Source organism: Hordeum vulgare, chromosome 2H (genome assembly GCF_904849725.1).
Source record: "Hordeum vulgare subsp. vulgare chromosome 2H, MorexV3_pseudomolecules_assembly, whole genome shotgun sequence".
Classification (NCBI taxonomy): domain Eukaryota; kingdom Viridiplantae; phylum Streptophyta; class Magnoliopsida; order Poales; family Poaceae; genus Hordeum; species Hordeum vulgare.
Window position 1 is genome coordinate 492,845,658 of NC_058519.1, and position 15,137 is coordinate 492,860,794.

Genomic DNA, 15,137 nt, shown 5'->3' on the forward strand with positions numbered 1-15,137 from the left:
GGGGTGGGACTAAACTTCCCACCATCCCTTGTCATGACACCTACATGGGCCTGAAATTGTTAGACGGGCCTAAAGCCCACCCCATATTTCAAGAGCAGGACCTCATCCCTTGCTGGTGGGAGGGTTCCTACTTTGTTTTTAGGTAGGCTTTTTTAGTCTAGTTAGTATTTTTGTCATGTTTAGGAAGCAGGTGGAGCGCAGCGGCTCCATGAAGATGAAATAATATCCTCCTCACCTAGCCCTCGTCTCGGTGGTGTGTTTAGCATCGGAGGAGGACGTCTGGAGGTGTGTCTCTGACATATCTCGTGGAAGTCAGTCTTGCTGGTCTTCGATGGATCTACGTTAATCCAGTCTTCACTGGTGTGTCTATAGGTTGGATTTTTCCAATCTACGTGTCTCCTCATTGGCAGTGGTTTCTATTCTGATGTGTTGGTCCCGTGGAGTCTTAGCACGGCGACTTTCAAGTTGACTACTACAACAAATTTTGCCTGACTCTAGTGAGGGAGGGGCAATGGCACTGGTGTGCCTTCGGCTCACTCTAGTGCTTGTAGTCGTCACTAGGTGGTCTACATACTTGGATGTAATTTTTATTATTTCTGGTACTTCTTATCTTGTCATGACAGGTGATGTATAGATCGAAAGTTTTCCCCAAAAAGTACTACCTTTGTTTCAAAATAAGTAAAGTTCTAGGATTGTCCCAAATTAAACTTATTTGACCTTGACCAAGTATATAGAAAATATACTAACATCTAGAACACAGAATTATTCTTATGGCATTTTGTATGAAATACATTTCAGTAATATGAGTATTTGTGTTGTAGATCTCATCACATTTTTATGTAGAGTTGATCAAATTAAGCAATTTTGATTTAGGACAAAGCTAAAACTTTAACTATTTTAAAACTGATGGAGTAGAGGAAAATGTTGAACAACATTCCAATAGATCCTTTTTAGAGCATAACAACAAAACATGTGGTCCCGATGCAAGATACAAACAACTACTCCCTCTGTCCCAAAAATTTTGTCTTAGGTTTATCTAGAAATGGATGTATGTAAGTATCAAAACGTGACTAGATACATTCATACCTAGACAAATCTAAGACAAGAATTTTAGGACGGATGGAGTACTAGATACCTATTCATATCCACATGAAAAGCCTCAAACTTGTTAATCTTCCACATGAATCACATGGCAAACACCGATGATTAGTTGTCCAGTACCTATGTTACAAGTCTACAACTAATAATAATAAATATAGATAACAATTCTTGCTTTGTGCATATTTTGATATACACTGATGGTGATGCACAAAAATGCATGTAGATAGTATGACTGAAACTTCTTTGAACAGAAATATGTTGACTCCTTTTTGCTGCAGAACACAGATGCCCGAAGGCCTGCTTTTTAATGACCGTTGATGATATTAAGATGGTTAGTAGACTCTTAAAATTTATCATTCCATGGTTTGCTTGGTGAAGAGTTCCTCTTGTTCAAACCTCTCTTGCCGAGTCTTCTCCTCATAGCGAGTTTTGCTCACTTCGCGTGTCCTAAACATTAAAAAAAAGAATTGATTGTGAAAGCCAAGTGTTTCATTCCCCTCCCTAATCACTGAAAGTCTGAAATTCTAACCGTCCGCTAGCTCCTTTGTTTGGATTATAGCCCTTCCATGGAGATTTATTATACAAAGTAAATCTTTTCAGTTTCAAATGCTACTATTTCTTCGTCGGCACAAAGCCCAAAATCTTCGTTTCCGGTACTCCTCACTCTTCTCTCGTCATCCTACTTTCTATTCTACGGACTCTCTATCCATAGCGAGTTCCAGGATTGGTGAATCAATGTGCGAATTGAAAAATGATTGTTGAATACACAGTATAACCTTGTAGCTCATCCAGAAGATCATCAGTGACCGGTATTGGGTATTTTGCCAACTCCGTGAGCAGCACAGACCGTGAGAGAGAGAAAAATATGAGACAAAATTGACCTACAAAAAATATGAGACAAAATTGACCTACAAGTCTTTTCTGCATGTACGATCAGATTCAAGATGGAGAAATGCTGAAGACCCGGCTTTAGTTGCTCCAAATTTATTTGAGATGGCAACAAAGCACTAGAGGATGCCATGGCCTCATGCCAACTAACAAGATTTACTTGAGGGATAGAACTTGTCCGGTTGAAGAGTCAAGGTGTGTTATTGTGTAGTTTCAGAGTTGATGGACCCAATCTAGACTTCCTGAAAAGTAGAGGGATGAAGGGTGGACTTTTCTCCTTATGAAATTACTACTATAGCCTATATCCTTTGACATTTATGGAAAGAATCTAACCATACAATTGGGCAACGTTATTGTGATGTTCATTGGGAAAGCATGGCAAGTCAAACATTTTTATGGCAATTTATATTGTCCAAAGGATGGCTATTTCATTGTCATGATTGCTAAATGAAATTGCTATCCTAATGTCACCATAAGTTGCCATAGAAAACATTCGTTTTGCCGTTCTTAGCCAGCTGGCATTCGCTGGTTATTAAAACCGTAGAACTCTTTTAGTTTTTCCAAGATGAGTTAGGCGGAGAGGTTCTTTCTTCATATGTACAGTACTCCCTCCGTTTCAGTTTATAAGGCCTGCACGTGTATCTAGGTCGTCAATTTGATCAACTTAATAAGAGACATATATTACAAAAAATATATCATTAAAAACTTTAGATGTTCTATTTTTAATGATATAATTTTTATGTTAAACAATATATTTTATATAAGTCAAATTGACGACCTAGATACACGTGCACGCCTTATAAACTGTGATGGAGGGAGTAACTCATTTGCCCATTTAATGCAAAAGCAGATCACCTGCTAGTTCCCATAAAAAAAGCCTGTTTCAAGTGTCCAATCTCCAACAAATAAGTTTGCACAGTAGAGGCCAATGTTGTAGCAGTTTTGTTTTTCTGAACACCAACAAAACTTAGATAATGACCATCAAACAGCTACCTATACAACCAACGTGAGTCCATTCATACTTTTGGAGCTTGAGATCCTGACTATAATTGCGTCAACAAAGCAATTATACAAGACGAGAAAAACAAGTGTCTTACCAACATCCGTATCCCCTAGTCATCCAGCTCAACAAGCTGAGCTCTTCTCTCAGCTGCTTTCTTCCTGACGAAGATGCCCCACCGCATGGCAGCCTTAATCTTAAGCCACCCAACAACAGCCTTACCGGATGAGGGAGCACGATCATCCACGAAGTTGAAGTCCGGTACAGGAGAAGGGTAGGAGGGAAAGCCACCTACATTATTCATGTTTGCTGCTGCCCCGCCGCTAAGAATGCGCAGCATATGTTGCATCTCTTCTTCATTCTCCAGCATGTCATGGCTTCTCCCTCTTATCTCCTCCATCAGACAGTCATCAACACCACCGCGGTTCTCCTGCAACCGTCCAGGCCAGTCATCAAAAGGATTAGGAGCTGGGGATTGCATGGACAGACCAAATGCTGAGAATTCGAAGTTATGCGGCTGCTGTGGTGGAGGTCCAAATGCTAGCATGTTGGAGCTTCTTGATGCTTGAGTTTGGATGGAAGAGCCATTGAACTGGCCTTCAGGGATCAATGAACTCATGCCATATTGCATGGTAATACTTGGTGAAATGTCCTGAGGATTGGCTTCATATATTGCTACTTGATTCCCGTTGGATGCAATTCTTGTCTCGTCTGCTGAACAGAACAAAAGAACTTCTAAAGTCAAGCTAATAGTATAATTAACAAATGGAAAATAAAATGCTATCAGGGCTTAAAAGTGCGGCATGCGAATAAACTAATACAGCAATCAAGCTTTTCTAAGCACATAAATCAACTAAATTGTAAAATGTACTCCTTCTGTTCATTAATATAAGATGTTTTTTAGACTTTGGTCAGTCTAAAAAAATGACTTATATTAATGAACAGAGGGAGTACATTCTAAGACACTTTTCATTTGTGAAATTAAACAGCAGGAATAAAAATATTGTTATGCTTACTCTTTAGACCCTGATGATGCATCCCATCCCATTTTGCATATTTCAAACACGTTAATACAAAAGGTATAAAAGGATGTTAGCAAGAGTAATAGACACTGGAAACAATATTTATTGTCCTTTCATGTAAGGATGGTAGGTGGATAGAAACTGGAACCATGAACTTTAGGTCATAATAGAATTTAAGTGCATTTTCAATAATCTAAATTAGTGTGCTCAAGAAGAATGGCTAATGCGAAGGGCACACCAAAAACATTCAGAAAGAAGTGTCTTGAGCTACAAGAGGCAAAAAACAGATACCTTTAGTCGTACTGCTCATGAGAGATCGCTCAATATTGGCATGTCCTCGTGCCAATTGTTTCTGAGAGTGCGCTGAATCATAAGAAGTGTAGCTTGTAGAGACATTTGCAACATCACTTCTTGTTGTGACAGATTTCTTTTTCTGCTTAAATTTCAACAATCCCTTGCCATCATATTCTACAACATTGATCCAATCATCGTATGCTTGCTTCACCAACGTATCCGCAAACACCTGTGGCAAAGTAAAGTGATGGTGACTTTCGCGATAACAGGTTCTCTAATTCAGATATAGCCATATGAGGGTCCATTCACAATTGGAGTAAGGGCGATATAGAGTGTGTCATCGGATTCCTTAAAAAATATTCTAAGAGAACCATACTGTATTTTGTTTTATCTATTCTGATGTATGCCACATAACATCTCATACTGAGAATGAAAGATATATCTTCAAAAGAAAAGAAATATTTTCGTAAAACTAGAAATATCATAATGCTGATAATTCACCAGGTTGAGCAAGTCACTCAATTGAGTAATTGAATTAAAGAAAAGGTGCATATCTCCATGAGACATGCCCAAGATTACTGTAACTACAAAATGACCATTTAAATGTTTCTCAGCAGGATTTTTTTTTTCAATCTGATCTCCAATAAAGGAAGTTTCTAAGTGTCATCGGCTCATGGCATATGGTACGACCTCAAATCAGTTAATACGGGTAACAGTTCCAGCCAAAATAATAATATAGGCAACAGTCCTACTGAAACCAAACTTCTCGGTAGTGTGAGATAACAGTCCTACTAAAACCAAACTTTTCGGTAGTGTGAATGCCCTGCCTAGGCCTGACAAGTGTAACAGGCTACTCCAGGCAAGAGTAACAATGGTCAATAGACATTTGATGGTCAGGAAAGCAGGCAAACTTTCAGAATGAGTAAGATGCATACATACATTTAATACTGCGTATTAATCAGCACCAACATTCAAGAGACCAGAGAAAAATATATAACATCAAGTATCTAAATTTATAGATTATCTAGTGCACGGAAGATATTTAAACATCCAGTGATCTGCATCAACAGGGCATGTAGAACATACTAACCCTCTGGTTTTCAGTAAGATTTTCCGTTGAAATAAACTGATCATCAGCAATCAAACCAGTGAACTCATATATGTTATTGAATATTGCACCAACACTTGCTGTATCCTTCGAGTAATATATATAATGTTTGCCACTCAGAACACAAGTTTTTGCATGTTCAACAAGACTTTCCCACATCTTATTTGACATGCCAGTACCAAGGATCTGCAAAAGGCCAATAGAAGAAGCTCATGTTTTGCTACGAACTAGCAAGGTTTACAACTCAAAAGTCGAGAAATAGTACGACTTACACTTCTTAACTTCTGTTGATCTTTAACAAGAAGTTGAAGAAAATGTTCAACTGTATAGATTCCGTTTGAGTTTAGTTTCCCGTGGAATGCACCGTCCTTTCCAATCTTTTCCAGTCTCCAAACATCATCCTTAAGCGCAGGAGGGTAATGTTTCTTGTACACTACAAAAAAGACGGAATACATAAGTACATTTTAGATTGTTTAACAATGGCACTAGATCAGTACAAAACACCGAAACATACATTCTCCTCTGTGATCTTTCACAGTAAAAGCCTCTGTCTTCGCCTCTTTGATACGAACTCCGTCACAAAATCCTGAAGAGACTCTCATCCCAAGTCTGAATTTTCTGCTCCTTATCCAGCTGGAATTGTCAGTGAAGATAAGCTCTCCTATGGTCCCTACGCCTTCTTTAAGTGTCACATGGATATCACCGTTTAAAAGAGGCCTCTTCCCTTCACGTTCTTTCACAATGTGGCTCTCAAATTCTTCTTCAGTCCAATCCTCGTCCTTCTCTTTATTAAAATCACCCTCGAGAACAAGAACATCCAGTTTCGCAGATGACTGGGGTCCTGAAGTGACGACATGTCCAGTGTTTGCATCTAACAGCACAACATGTATTGATGCTCCCTGCTCGCCTTCCACTTTTCCTCCAGTAAAGAGTGGGAGTGCTAACCTACTCCGAAACTGAAGCTGGAGGTTACTACCATTGGGGCCCTCAATTCTTTTGGGAGAGGTCCTGTTTAACATGAAGCTTGACTTAAGTAACAGATCCAAATACCACTACAGAAATATATAGATCTACATCTTTTCAGATGGCGCATCACCAACAACAAATTGTATAATCTTACCTTCCTTCAATTCTAGCAGGTGCTGCTGCAGGTCCCAATTTGGCTAAAGCACGCTCTACTTCTTCGCTGACCTACAAATGCAATAACATGTGTCGACTGATCATAAAAGCAGCCAGATGAGTATATTAACAAGTTAATAAAAGATGTCGCATGTTCTTTAACTCACAACTCTTCGGAGAATCGGCTCCAGGGATGAACAAAGCTTCTGCAAACTGTCCAACTTGAGAGCTTCTACAATGACACTGAAAGAAAAGGACAAGTTGCAGAGGTTTATCAAAGCACGGTATAATAAACCTCAAATAAACAAAGGATGCACACCTTAGAACCTTAGATTTACGTATACCATTTGTTGTGCAATGGTTAACCAATATAAAATTCTTAGATGAAATTAAGCATGTGTCACATAGTTGTCATGTGGTTTTAGAAAATCCCAAATGATAACGCCCACACGTGTCGCATGTTTGCATTTCGCCCACACGGTCGATCCACGTTGAATCTGTTTTGCATGAATCCTAGAGGAATCTGTTGGAATTTCAGTGCCACGTAGGCATCATCATGTGTGTGGGCGTTGGAGAGTTCGCCCACACAACCCGCAGCGCGCGGTTGCCAGCTGCGTCGTGTGGGCGAACCGGTTTCTGCCCACACAGTCACCACCTAGTCCACGCGCGTGTGGGCGAATTGCTCTTCGCCCATACGACGCTCGTACATTGCTAGATGGCAACTGCAGTTGCGCGTACGTGGCAACTAGGTAAACACACATGTCAACTATGGTTCGTTCCTAGATGGCAACTGCAGTTGCGCGTACATGGCAACTAGGTGAACACATGGCAACTATGATTAACCATACATGGCAACTATGGTTGGACCACACATGGCAACTAGGTAAACACACATAGCAACTATCCCCGGGTAACTATAGTTAACCAAAACGGAGAGAGTTGCCATGCTTTTACAACTACATTTGCCATCCTGGTAACTAAAGTTGTCATCCGAGGGTAACTAAAGTGTCATCCCGCGGGTAACTAACGTAGCTACGCCAGGACGTGTGAGCAGATTTGCCTCGTGCCACACGCGCGGGGTGGGGATGAGTAGTACTTGTTGGGCGTGTGGCACGAAGTAGCTGCGCCCACACGTGTGGGCAGTTCTAATGTTCGCCCACACACGACCCGTGTGGGCTGCCTCCTGCGTACGCCACACATGGTGTGTGGGCGGATGTCTAATATGTCACACGTGTGGTGAATATCGGGACCCTAGAAAATAGATATTCAAATTCAAGTAGTCAATGAATTATATGGTGAAGCAGATGAGACAGATGCCTATTAAGAATTTCACTCAACGTTCAACGTAGGATATAATCAATATCTTACTAAAATCGGAAAAATTACATCAACTTGAGTCCTAGTCCAGTGAATATATATCACAAACATATTATAATAAATTCCGGTGAATAGCAATCTTAAACAATACCAATCAAGGAACTGATTGACTGATTATATGTGCCTATGTCTTGTTGTGGATGACAATAGACTTCAGAGCTCATAAAATGTTTTGAAACAATCTTTCAACTAAAATGGCCGATGCAGGACATGTTCTCACTTCTCACACAAAAAACTATGTTTCAATCCCGTTCTTGATAGGAAACTCTTATTCTCCATTAACTAGTCCGTTCAAGTGAAAGTGAACTTTCTCTTTAACTGCCCAATTTTAGCTGTCTAAAGAGCAGACACAGTGATTTAGCACCTTCAGCTGAGAGCAAATGCACACATTTCAGCATTAAAACAGGTCAGTACAAAACCAAAGCCGTATGAACACGAACTGGGCCAATCATTAATTGCGATAGCATCTCTTAATGATATCTGAGTTTAAGCTAGTAGTACTACAGCAAATCGCTAACCCAACCCCTAGGAAGCGCCACCGTCACAAACCTATTAAGTTAGGTCTCCAACACTCACCTGGCGAGGGCCGGGACGCGCGGCCGTTTAGGATCACGTTCGTCGTCGCCGCCGCCTCCGCCACTGCCGCCAGGGTCTAGCGCCCGCTTGGAGCCAGACCGCTCCATGTGGCGCCCCTGCCTCTGCATCTCCGCGGCGCCACAACCTTGCCGGCGCCGTGGGTCAGATCTGCGCCCACCACCACAATTCGGGGATTAAAAACAACCGGCCCGAAACTCCATAAAAATCAACACCTCGAATCGCAGTCAAGGACAAGGAGGCGTGGTGCCGAACCTTAGCAACTAGTAACTGGCAAACGATAGCGGCACGAGGGTTGGAGAAGGCCCGGGCTGCTCCTTCCCGCGTCGAGCTCGAGCCGGAGCAGTGCGGCAGCGACTGGGCGACGACTAGAGGCAAAGCAAGAGATGGAGAGAGAGAGAGAGAGATCTATGTGTGGCGTGGGTGGAGGTGGCGCCCGCCTTTGCCTTTGCTTTGTTTACTCGTTTTGGCTCGCGTACGAGGCGCCAACAACCGCGCGCGCCGTCAGTCAGGTAACCTGGATGACAAGTGGGGCATCGGCAACCGGGACCGCCTGTCTGTGGGTGTGGTGGGTAGGTTGGAGACCGGAGGGTGCTCAGAGCCGTGGCGGCTATCCCGGCCATTATTTTTCTCCATGAAGATTGTGCACGCAAATGTGCACTGCCGTGTTCACCCGCACTCGTCACTGACAGTGCCAAGATGGCCCGCCAGTCGGTCGATGTGTTGGGCTGATGACTAGTTTTAACTTCGCTGACAGTGGGTCGCCAAGTGGGCACTAGGTTACAACGTGCGATAGGGTAGTCGATGATGGGGCGCAGCTGAGGTGACAGATCGCCCACCGTGGTCCATGGATATTAGTCAAGTCTGCTGAGATCGTCTGTGGGCGCGCGACCGTATGTCCACTTCTTAGCCCAACTCCAACGCACATATCAAATGGTACCGGTCTTTGGATGTAAACGGACACAAAACAAGGTTCAACATGCGAGAACAAATGAATATTTATCCGTTTTATGTCCTTTTTGATCATTTTTTGTCTTTGATAGCATTTACGTTGAAATGAACACGTGCGGACGGACGAGATACGTGACCTTGTCCTTCCCTGGCCCGTCCATCGGGGACATAGTCGCCCATTTTTCTTCTCCCCGTCCCCTCCCTTCCTGTCGCCCCCATCCCTCGACCCCCAGCCATAGTCACAGCCGCCAAATTCTCGGTTGCCTCACTATCCAGCCCGGCCGACAAAAGCATGACTGTCGGATGTGTGTCTCTCTTGCCCCCGTCTCTTGCCCCTGTGCCGGCGGCTATCCGCTAGATCTGCGGCGGCGGGATTTCGCACACCCAACCGCCAGATTTGGCGCGTCCGGCTGCCAGTGATTCCGCTTTGCCATGGACTGGCCGGATATCGGGCCACACAGCCTCGGTAGCGTTTCGCGCCGCATGCAGGTATTGAGTCCGTCTCTAGTCGTTCGATCTATCTCATCGGTGGTTCGCTGGCAAAGACATGCTCGGTCATCGTCCGGGCTCAGCTCTAGCCCAGCGACTCGCCGGCTCGCCATTGTCGCTCATAAAGTGCCACGACTGCCCACTGCAGATTGTGTGTCGCGTTTCTACCACACGAGAACATCCCTGATTGGTGTTCTTCAAGTGCAAAAAAGATGGGGGTATGTGCTTCTTTTGATTTGGTTGTTCACCGGATTCAGAGCAATTTTGGTAGCTCATTGTTCGCTTAAATTGTGTGTAGGCTAACAAATGCAAGTTTTGGTATTGGGAATAAGAACACATTGATTTGTTGATAGCATGATATTTGATAGATGTTCATGCATCCCTTGCTATAATTGAGGGTAGAGATGAGAATAGAGAAGAGACTAAAGAGGAAGCAACGGCTATTTCTTTAGAATCAAAAAAGACAGAAGCATGTAAGCTTGAGAATCCGCGGATCAACAATAAAGACGTAAAAAAGATATTAATCCAACTAATAAGAGCAGTTGTGGAAGTTGGATATCTTTTAAAATGTCTAACTGTTGTTCTTGTTTTTTTTTGTCTTCCTTTTCTAGCCGAGAATAGGTGAATGCATTACAATGCATCAAAACATTGTATTTGAAATAGAATAAAAAGCGGCCAAAAAAATGTATACATGCGGATCAGATGCCTCCACGCATTGGACGCATGACCAACACATCCAAAAACGATCGGACGTCGCCCCATTACCCTGCCCAAACGGACAAATTCGAATAAAACGAACGTCCGTATAGGATCGTGCATTGGAGTTGGCCTTAAAGCATCTATCGTTGGACTTAAAAATCCGTCCCACTAAACGTGTGGGACGCGTTCAAACACGCGAGCTCCTGTTGGGTGTTTCACGCGCTAGGGAAGCTCCATGGCTCCGCCACGACAACCCTTGTGGCCAGGCCATGTAGAGCGAGATCAGTCGCATTTATTTCCTCTGGGTTCGCTCGATCGCTTTTAAAAAATAACAAAAATATCGTGTCAAAAATGTTCATGGATTTAAAAAAATCATGATTTTCAAAAAAAGTTTATGATTTTTTAAAGAAGTTCATCGATTTGAAAAAATTTCATTGAAATTGCAAAGAAAGTTCATAAAATTAAAAAAAACTCTTGGATTTGTAGAAAACGTTAATCAATTTGAAAAAATCATCAAAATTAAGAAAAGTTCATGGATTTTGAAAAAAGTTCATTGATTTGAAAAAAAGGCTCGTGTATTTGTAAACAATTATCGAATAGGAAGAAGAAAAAGAAAAAAAAAGAGAAACGAAAAAAAGAAAAGGGCAAAGAATATAAAAAGGAAAAAATATTGAATGCTACCAAATCCCGCTGGGTGGTGGGGTGGTTACATGAGTTGTACCTTGATGAGGGAGGTTGCTCGTTTGATTCGCAAAGGGTGCGCTTTTTTGTGGATTCAAAAATGAAAAAGAAATAGATGGGTCGGCCGAGCGCGGGGGCGCTTCACGCGGCCGTTTGCAAAACGTTTGTGACAGGCGCAAGAAGTGCCAAATAGAAAAGGCCCTCGAGCGCATCGCTTCACAGTTTTTTTAGAAATACAAGAAAACAGTTGACTTCCAATATATTAGGAGGAGATAGCGAAAAACAGATCATACGGCATTGGGGTCTTTGGCAAGGAAACTCAGGAGCACATGTCAAGTACCATGTAGAAGCAAGAGACCCTCATAGCAAGATTAGCTTGGGTCTCCAAGTGGTCCTTCTAGGCATTTCACCCCAACCACGCACAGGGAGTCCATATCGTTTCTAATTGCCGCCATCACCGAGGTGGCATTGGAGCAGATGTTTCTGAAACTGCGCTCGTTTCTCTCCTTCCAAATGTGCCACGTCACCAAACAGAGGATCGATTGGGATTTATTCTTCTCCCTTGTCGTTGTGGTTGAGAGAATGGTTTGAACACGATCCACCAAGCTTCTGCTATTGGAAATATGCCCTAGAGACAATAATTAATTATTTATTATTATATTTCCTTGTTCATGATAATCGTTTATTATCCATGCTATAATTGTATTGATTGGAAACTCAAATACATGTGTGAGTATATAGACAACACACTGTCCCTAGTGAGCCTCTAAGGACTAGCTCGTTCATCAAAAATGGTAAACGTTTCCTGACCATAGACATGACTTGTCATTTGATAACGGGATCACATCATTAGGAGAATGATGTGATGGACAAGACCCAAACTATGAACGTAGCATGTGATCGTGTCACCTTATTGCTACTGTTTTCTGCAGGTCAAGTATCTGATTCTATGACCATGAGATCATGCAACTTGCGAAAACCGGAGGAGCACCTTGTGTGTGTATCAAACGTCACAATGTAACTAGTGACTATAAAGGTGCTCTACAGGTATCTCCGAAGGTGTCTGTTTGGTTGGCATGAATCGAGACTCGGATTTGTCACTTTGTATGATGGAGAGGTGTCTCTAGGGCCCACTCGGTAATACAACATCATAATGAGCTTGCAAGCAATGTGACTAAGGAGTTAGTCACGGGATCTTGTATTACGGAACGAGTAAAGAGAGTTGTCGTTAACGAGATTGAACTAGGTATGGAGATACCGACGATCGAGTCTCGGGCAAGTAACATATCGACGGACAAAGGGAACAATATACGAGATTGATTGAATCCTTGACATCGTGGTTCGACCGATAAAGATCTTCGTAGAATATGTAGGAACTAATATGGGCATCCAGGTCCTGCTATTGGTTATTGAGTGTAGAGGTGTCTCGGTCATGTCTGCATATTCTCGAACCCGTAGGGTCTGCACACTTAACGTTCGGTGGCGCTAGAGTAGTATTGGGATATGTATGTTGGTGACCGAATGTTGTTCGGAGTCCCGGATGAGATCCCGGACGTCACGAGGAGCTAGGGAATGGTCCGAAGGTAAAGATTTATATATGGGAAGTCCTATTTTGGTTACCAGAAAAGTTTTGTGTTTTATCAGTATTGTATCGGGAAACTTCTGTAAGGTTTTGGAAGGTTCCACAGGGTTCCGGAGGAGTCCAGAAGGATCCCTCCAGCCCCTAGGACGTGCATGGGCTGTAAGGGGCGTCCAAACCTTGTTGGGCCGGCCCCAAGGGCCCATCCAGTTGGGAGGGAAGAGTCCCTAAGGCCTCGTTTGGCACAAGGGGATTGACAGGTTTTTGAGGGGATTATCCCAGCGTGGGCCGAAAACCTCTGGATTCCCTCTCAGGACAGGGTTTCACCGGGCCAGCAACCCCCGAGGCCTCAGAAAACCCTCCACCCACGCGGTTCAGAGCCCTCCTGGGGGTAGGCGTGGAATCGTTGTACGAGCCTATGACACACCCAGCTGCCGCCGCTCCTCCTCAACACCCCGCCGTCCGACGCCTCAACACCCTGTCGCACGATGCCTCCTCAACACCCCGTCTCCCGACACCTCAACGCCGGTGAACTCCGGCTGGTCTTCTCTCCCCTGGTAAGTCATCGCTTCTCTCCTCTCGTCAGCGGCGACTCTCCGCTGCCTGCAGGTGACGTCAACTTCCTCCCTTCCATTCTTGTGGCTATTGTTTCTTGTGCTCGCAGTCGCAGATGAATGGACCATCCATGTACTAGAATCTGACAACCAGCGCCTCTGTTCCTCTACATCTGTATAATCAATCCCACAAGCCACACCAAGCAAGCAAGCAAGCAACAAGGAGAAAATGGCGGGCAGCGACTGGGAGGTGGTGTCGCTCACGGCCTCACCTACACCGCCACACTAGGAGGACCAACCTCGCATCGCTCCTCCTCCACCCCCTCCACGCTGACGCCGCCCACAGACAGTGACAGAGTTTGCCCCTCTTCTTCTTGTCCCAAATCCTCCTGTTCCCCCTCCACACTTGTTCATGTCACAACACTTCAATCTGCCAGCCAAACAACCACTTTTTAGTACCCATCTTGTTCTAAGTACATTTTTTCTCTGAGCTTTTAAAGTTGTAAAAATTACATTTTTAATAGTAGTATAGTAATTTTACAAACCCTTTGTATGAATCCTTGTGTACCAAATAGTAAGGGTATGTGAGGGGTTTGGCGATTGAGGGGATTTGAGAGGATTGGTTGGAAGGAAGGAATTCACCCAATCCTCTGAAATCCTCCCCCCCCCTCCACAATCCTCCCCAACCCCTTCCTGCCAAACAAGGCCTAAAGGGGAAGGCACCTCCTAGGTGCCTTGGGGAGGGAGGAAACCTCCCTACGCCCACGCCCCTCCTTCAAGGGTTGCGACCCAGCCCTCCCCCTTGCCTCCTATATATAGTGGGGGGAGGGGCTTAACACGCCAATTCCCATGCCCCGGGGGCAGCCCTACCTCTCCCATAACTCCGTTTTCTCCTCAGATCGATTCCGACAGCTCTTGGCGAAGCCCTGCTCGCACTGCTCCACCATCATCCCCACCATCCGTCGTGCGTAGATTTTTTTTTTGTTTCCCATGTGACGTTTCCCAACAATGGCATCATGATCTAGGTCTATGTGTATATGACATCATGAGTAGAACACAAAGGAGTTTGTGGTCGTTGATATTCACATTGCTTCCCTCCTTAGTCTTTTCTTGGTTCAGCGGTATTGTGGGATGAAGCGACCCGGACCAAATTTACTCGTCCACATATGAGAGGCCGGTTCCATCGACTCACATGCAACTTGTTGCATAAAGATGGCTGGCGGGTGTGTGTCTCTCCCACTTTAGTTGAATCGAATTCGACACAGGCGGTCCTTGTTGAAGGTTAAATAGCAACTTGCATATCACCAATGTGGTTTTTGTTGGAAATATGCCCTAGAGGCAATAATAAAATAGTTATTATTATATTACCTATTTCAAGGTAATCGTTTATTATCCATGCTAGAATTGTATTGATTGGAAACACAAATACATGTGCAGATACATAGACAAAACAGTGTCCCTAGTAAGCCTCTAGTTGACTAGCTCGTTGATCAAATATGGTTAAGGTTTCCTAGCCATAGACAAGTGTTGTCACTTGATAATGTGATCACATCATTAGGAGAATGATGTGATGGACAACACCCAAACTATGGACGCAACATGTGACCGTGTTATGTTATTGCTATTATTTTCTACATGTCAAGTATACATTCCTATGACCATGAGATCATGTAACTCACTA

At 43.6% G+C, this 15,137-nt stretch overlaps 1 protein-coding gene across 4 annotated transcripts; it reads right to left on the reverse strand.

Annotated features, from left to right (window-relative positions):
• Window positions 1-1,144: 1,144 nt before the first annotated feature.
• Window positions 1,145-8,939, reverse strand: LOC123426811 (calmodulin-binding protein 60 D-like). 4 transcript variants are annotated; one of them, XM_045110711.1, is made up of 10 exons: window positions 8,759-8,939; window positions 8,486-8,653; window positions 6,700-6,775; window positions 6,534-6,604; window positions 5,928-6,421; window positions 5,686-5,846; window positions 5,396-5,599; window positions 4,303-4,534; window positions 3,087-3,700; window positions 1,145-1,548 (listed from the first exon to the last, which is right to left on the reverse strand). In XM_045110711.1, the coding sequence occupies exons 2-9, from the start codon at window positions 8,611-8,613 to the stop codon at window positions 3,102-3,104; spliced, it is 1,965 nt and encodes a 654-aa protein (XP_044966646.1). In that variant the 5' UTR covers window positions 8,614-8,653; window positions 8,759-8,939; the 3' UTR covers window positions 1,145-1,548; window positions 3,087-3,101. The 4 variants fall into 4 exon arrangements, with proteins under 4 accessions (XP_044966646.1, XP_044966644.1, XP_044966645.1 ...); XM_045110709.1 differs by having other exon boundaries at window positions 3,087-3,703; XM_045110710.1 differs by lacking the exon at window positions 1,145-1,548 and having other exon boundaries at window positions 2,852-3,700.
• Between the last annotated feature and the right edge of the window lie 6,198 nt (window positions 8,940-15,137).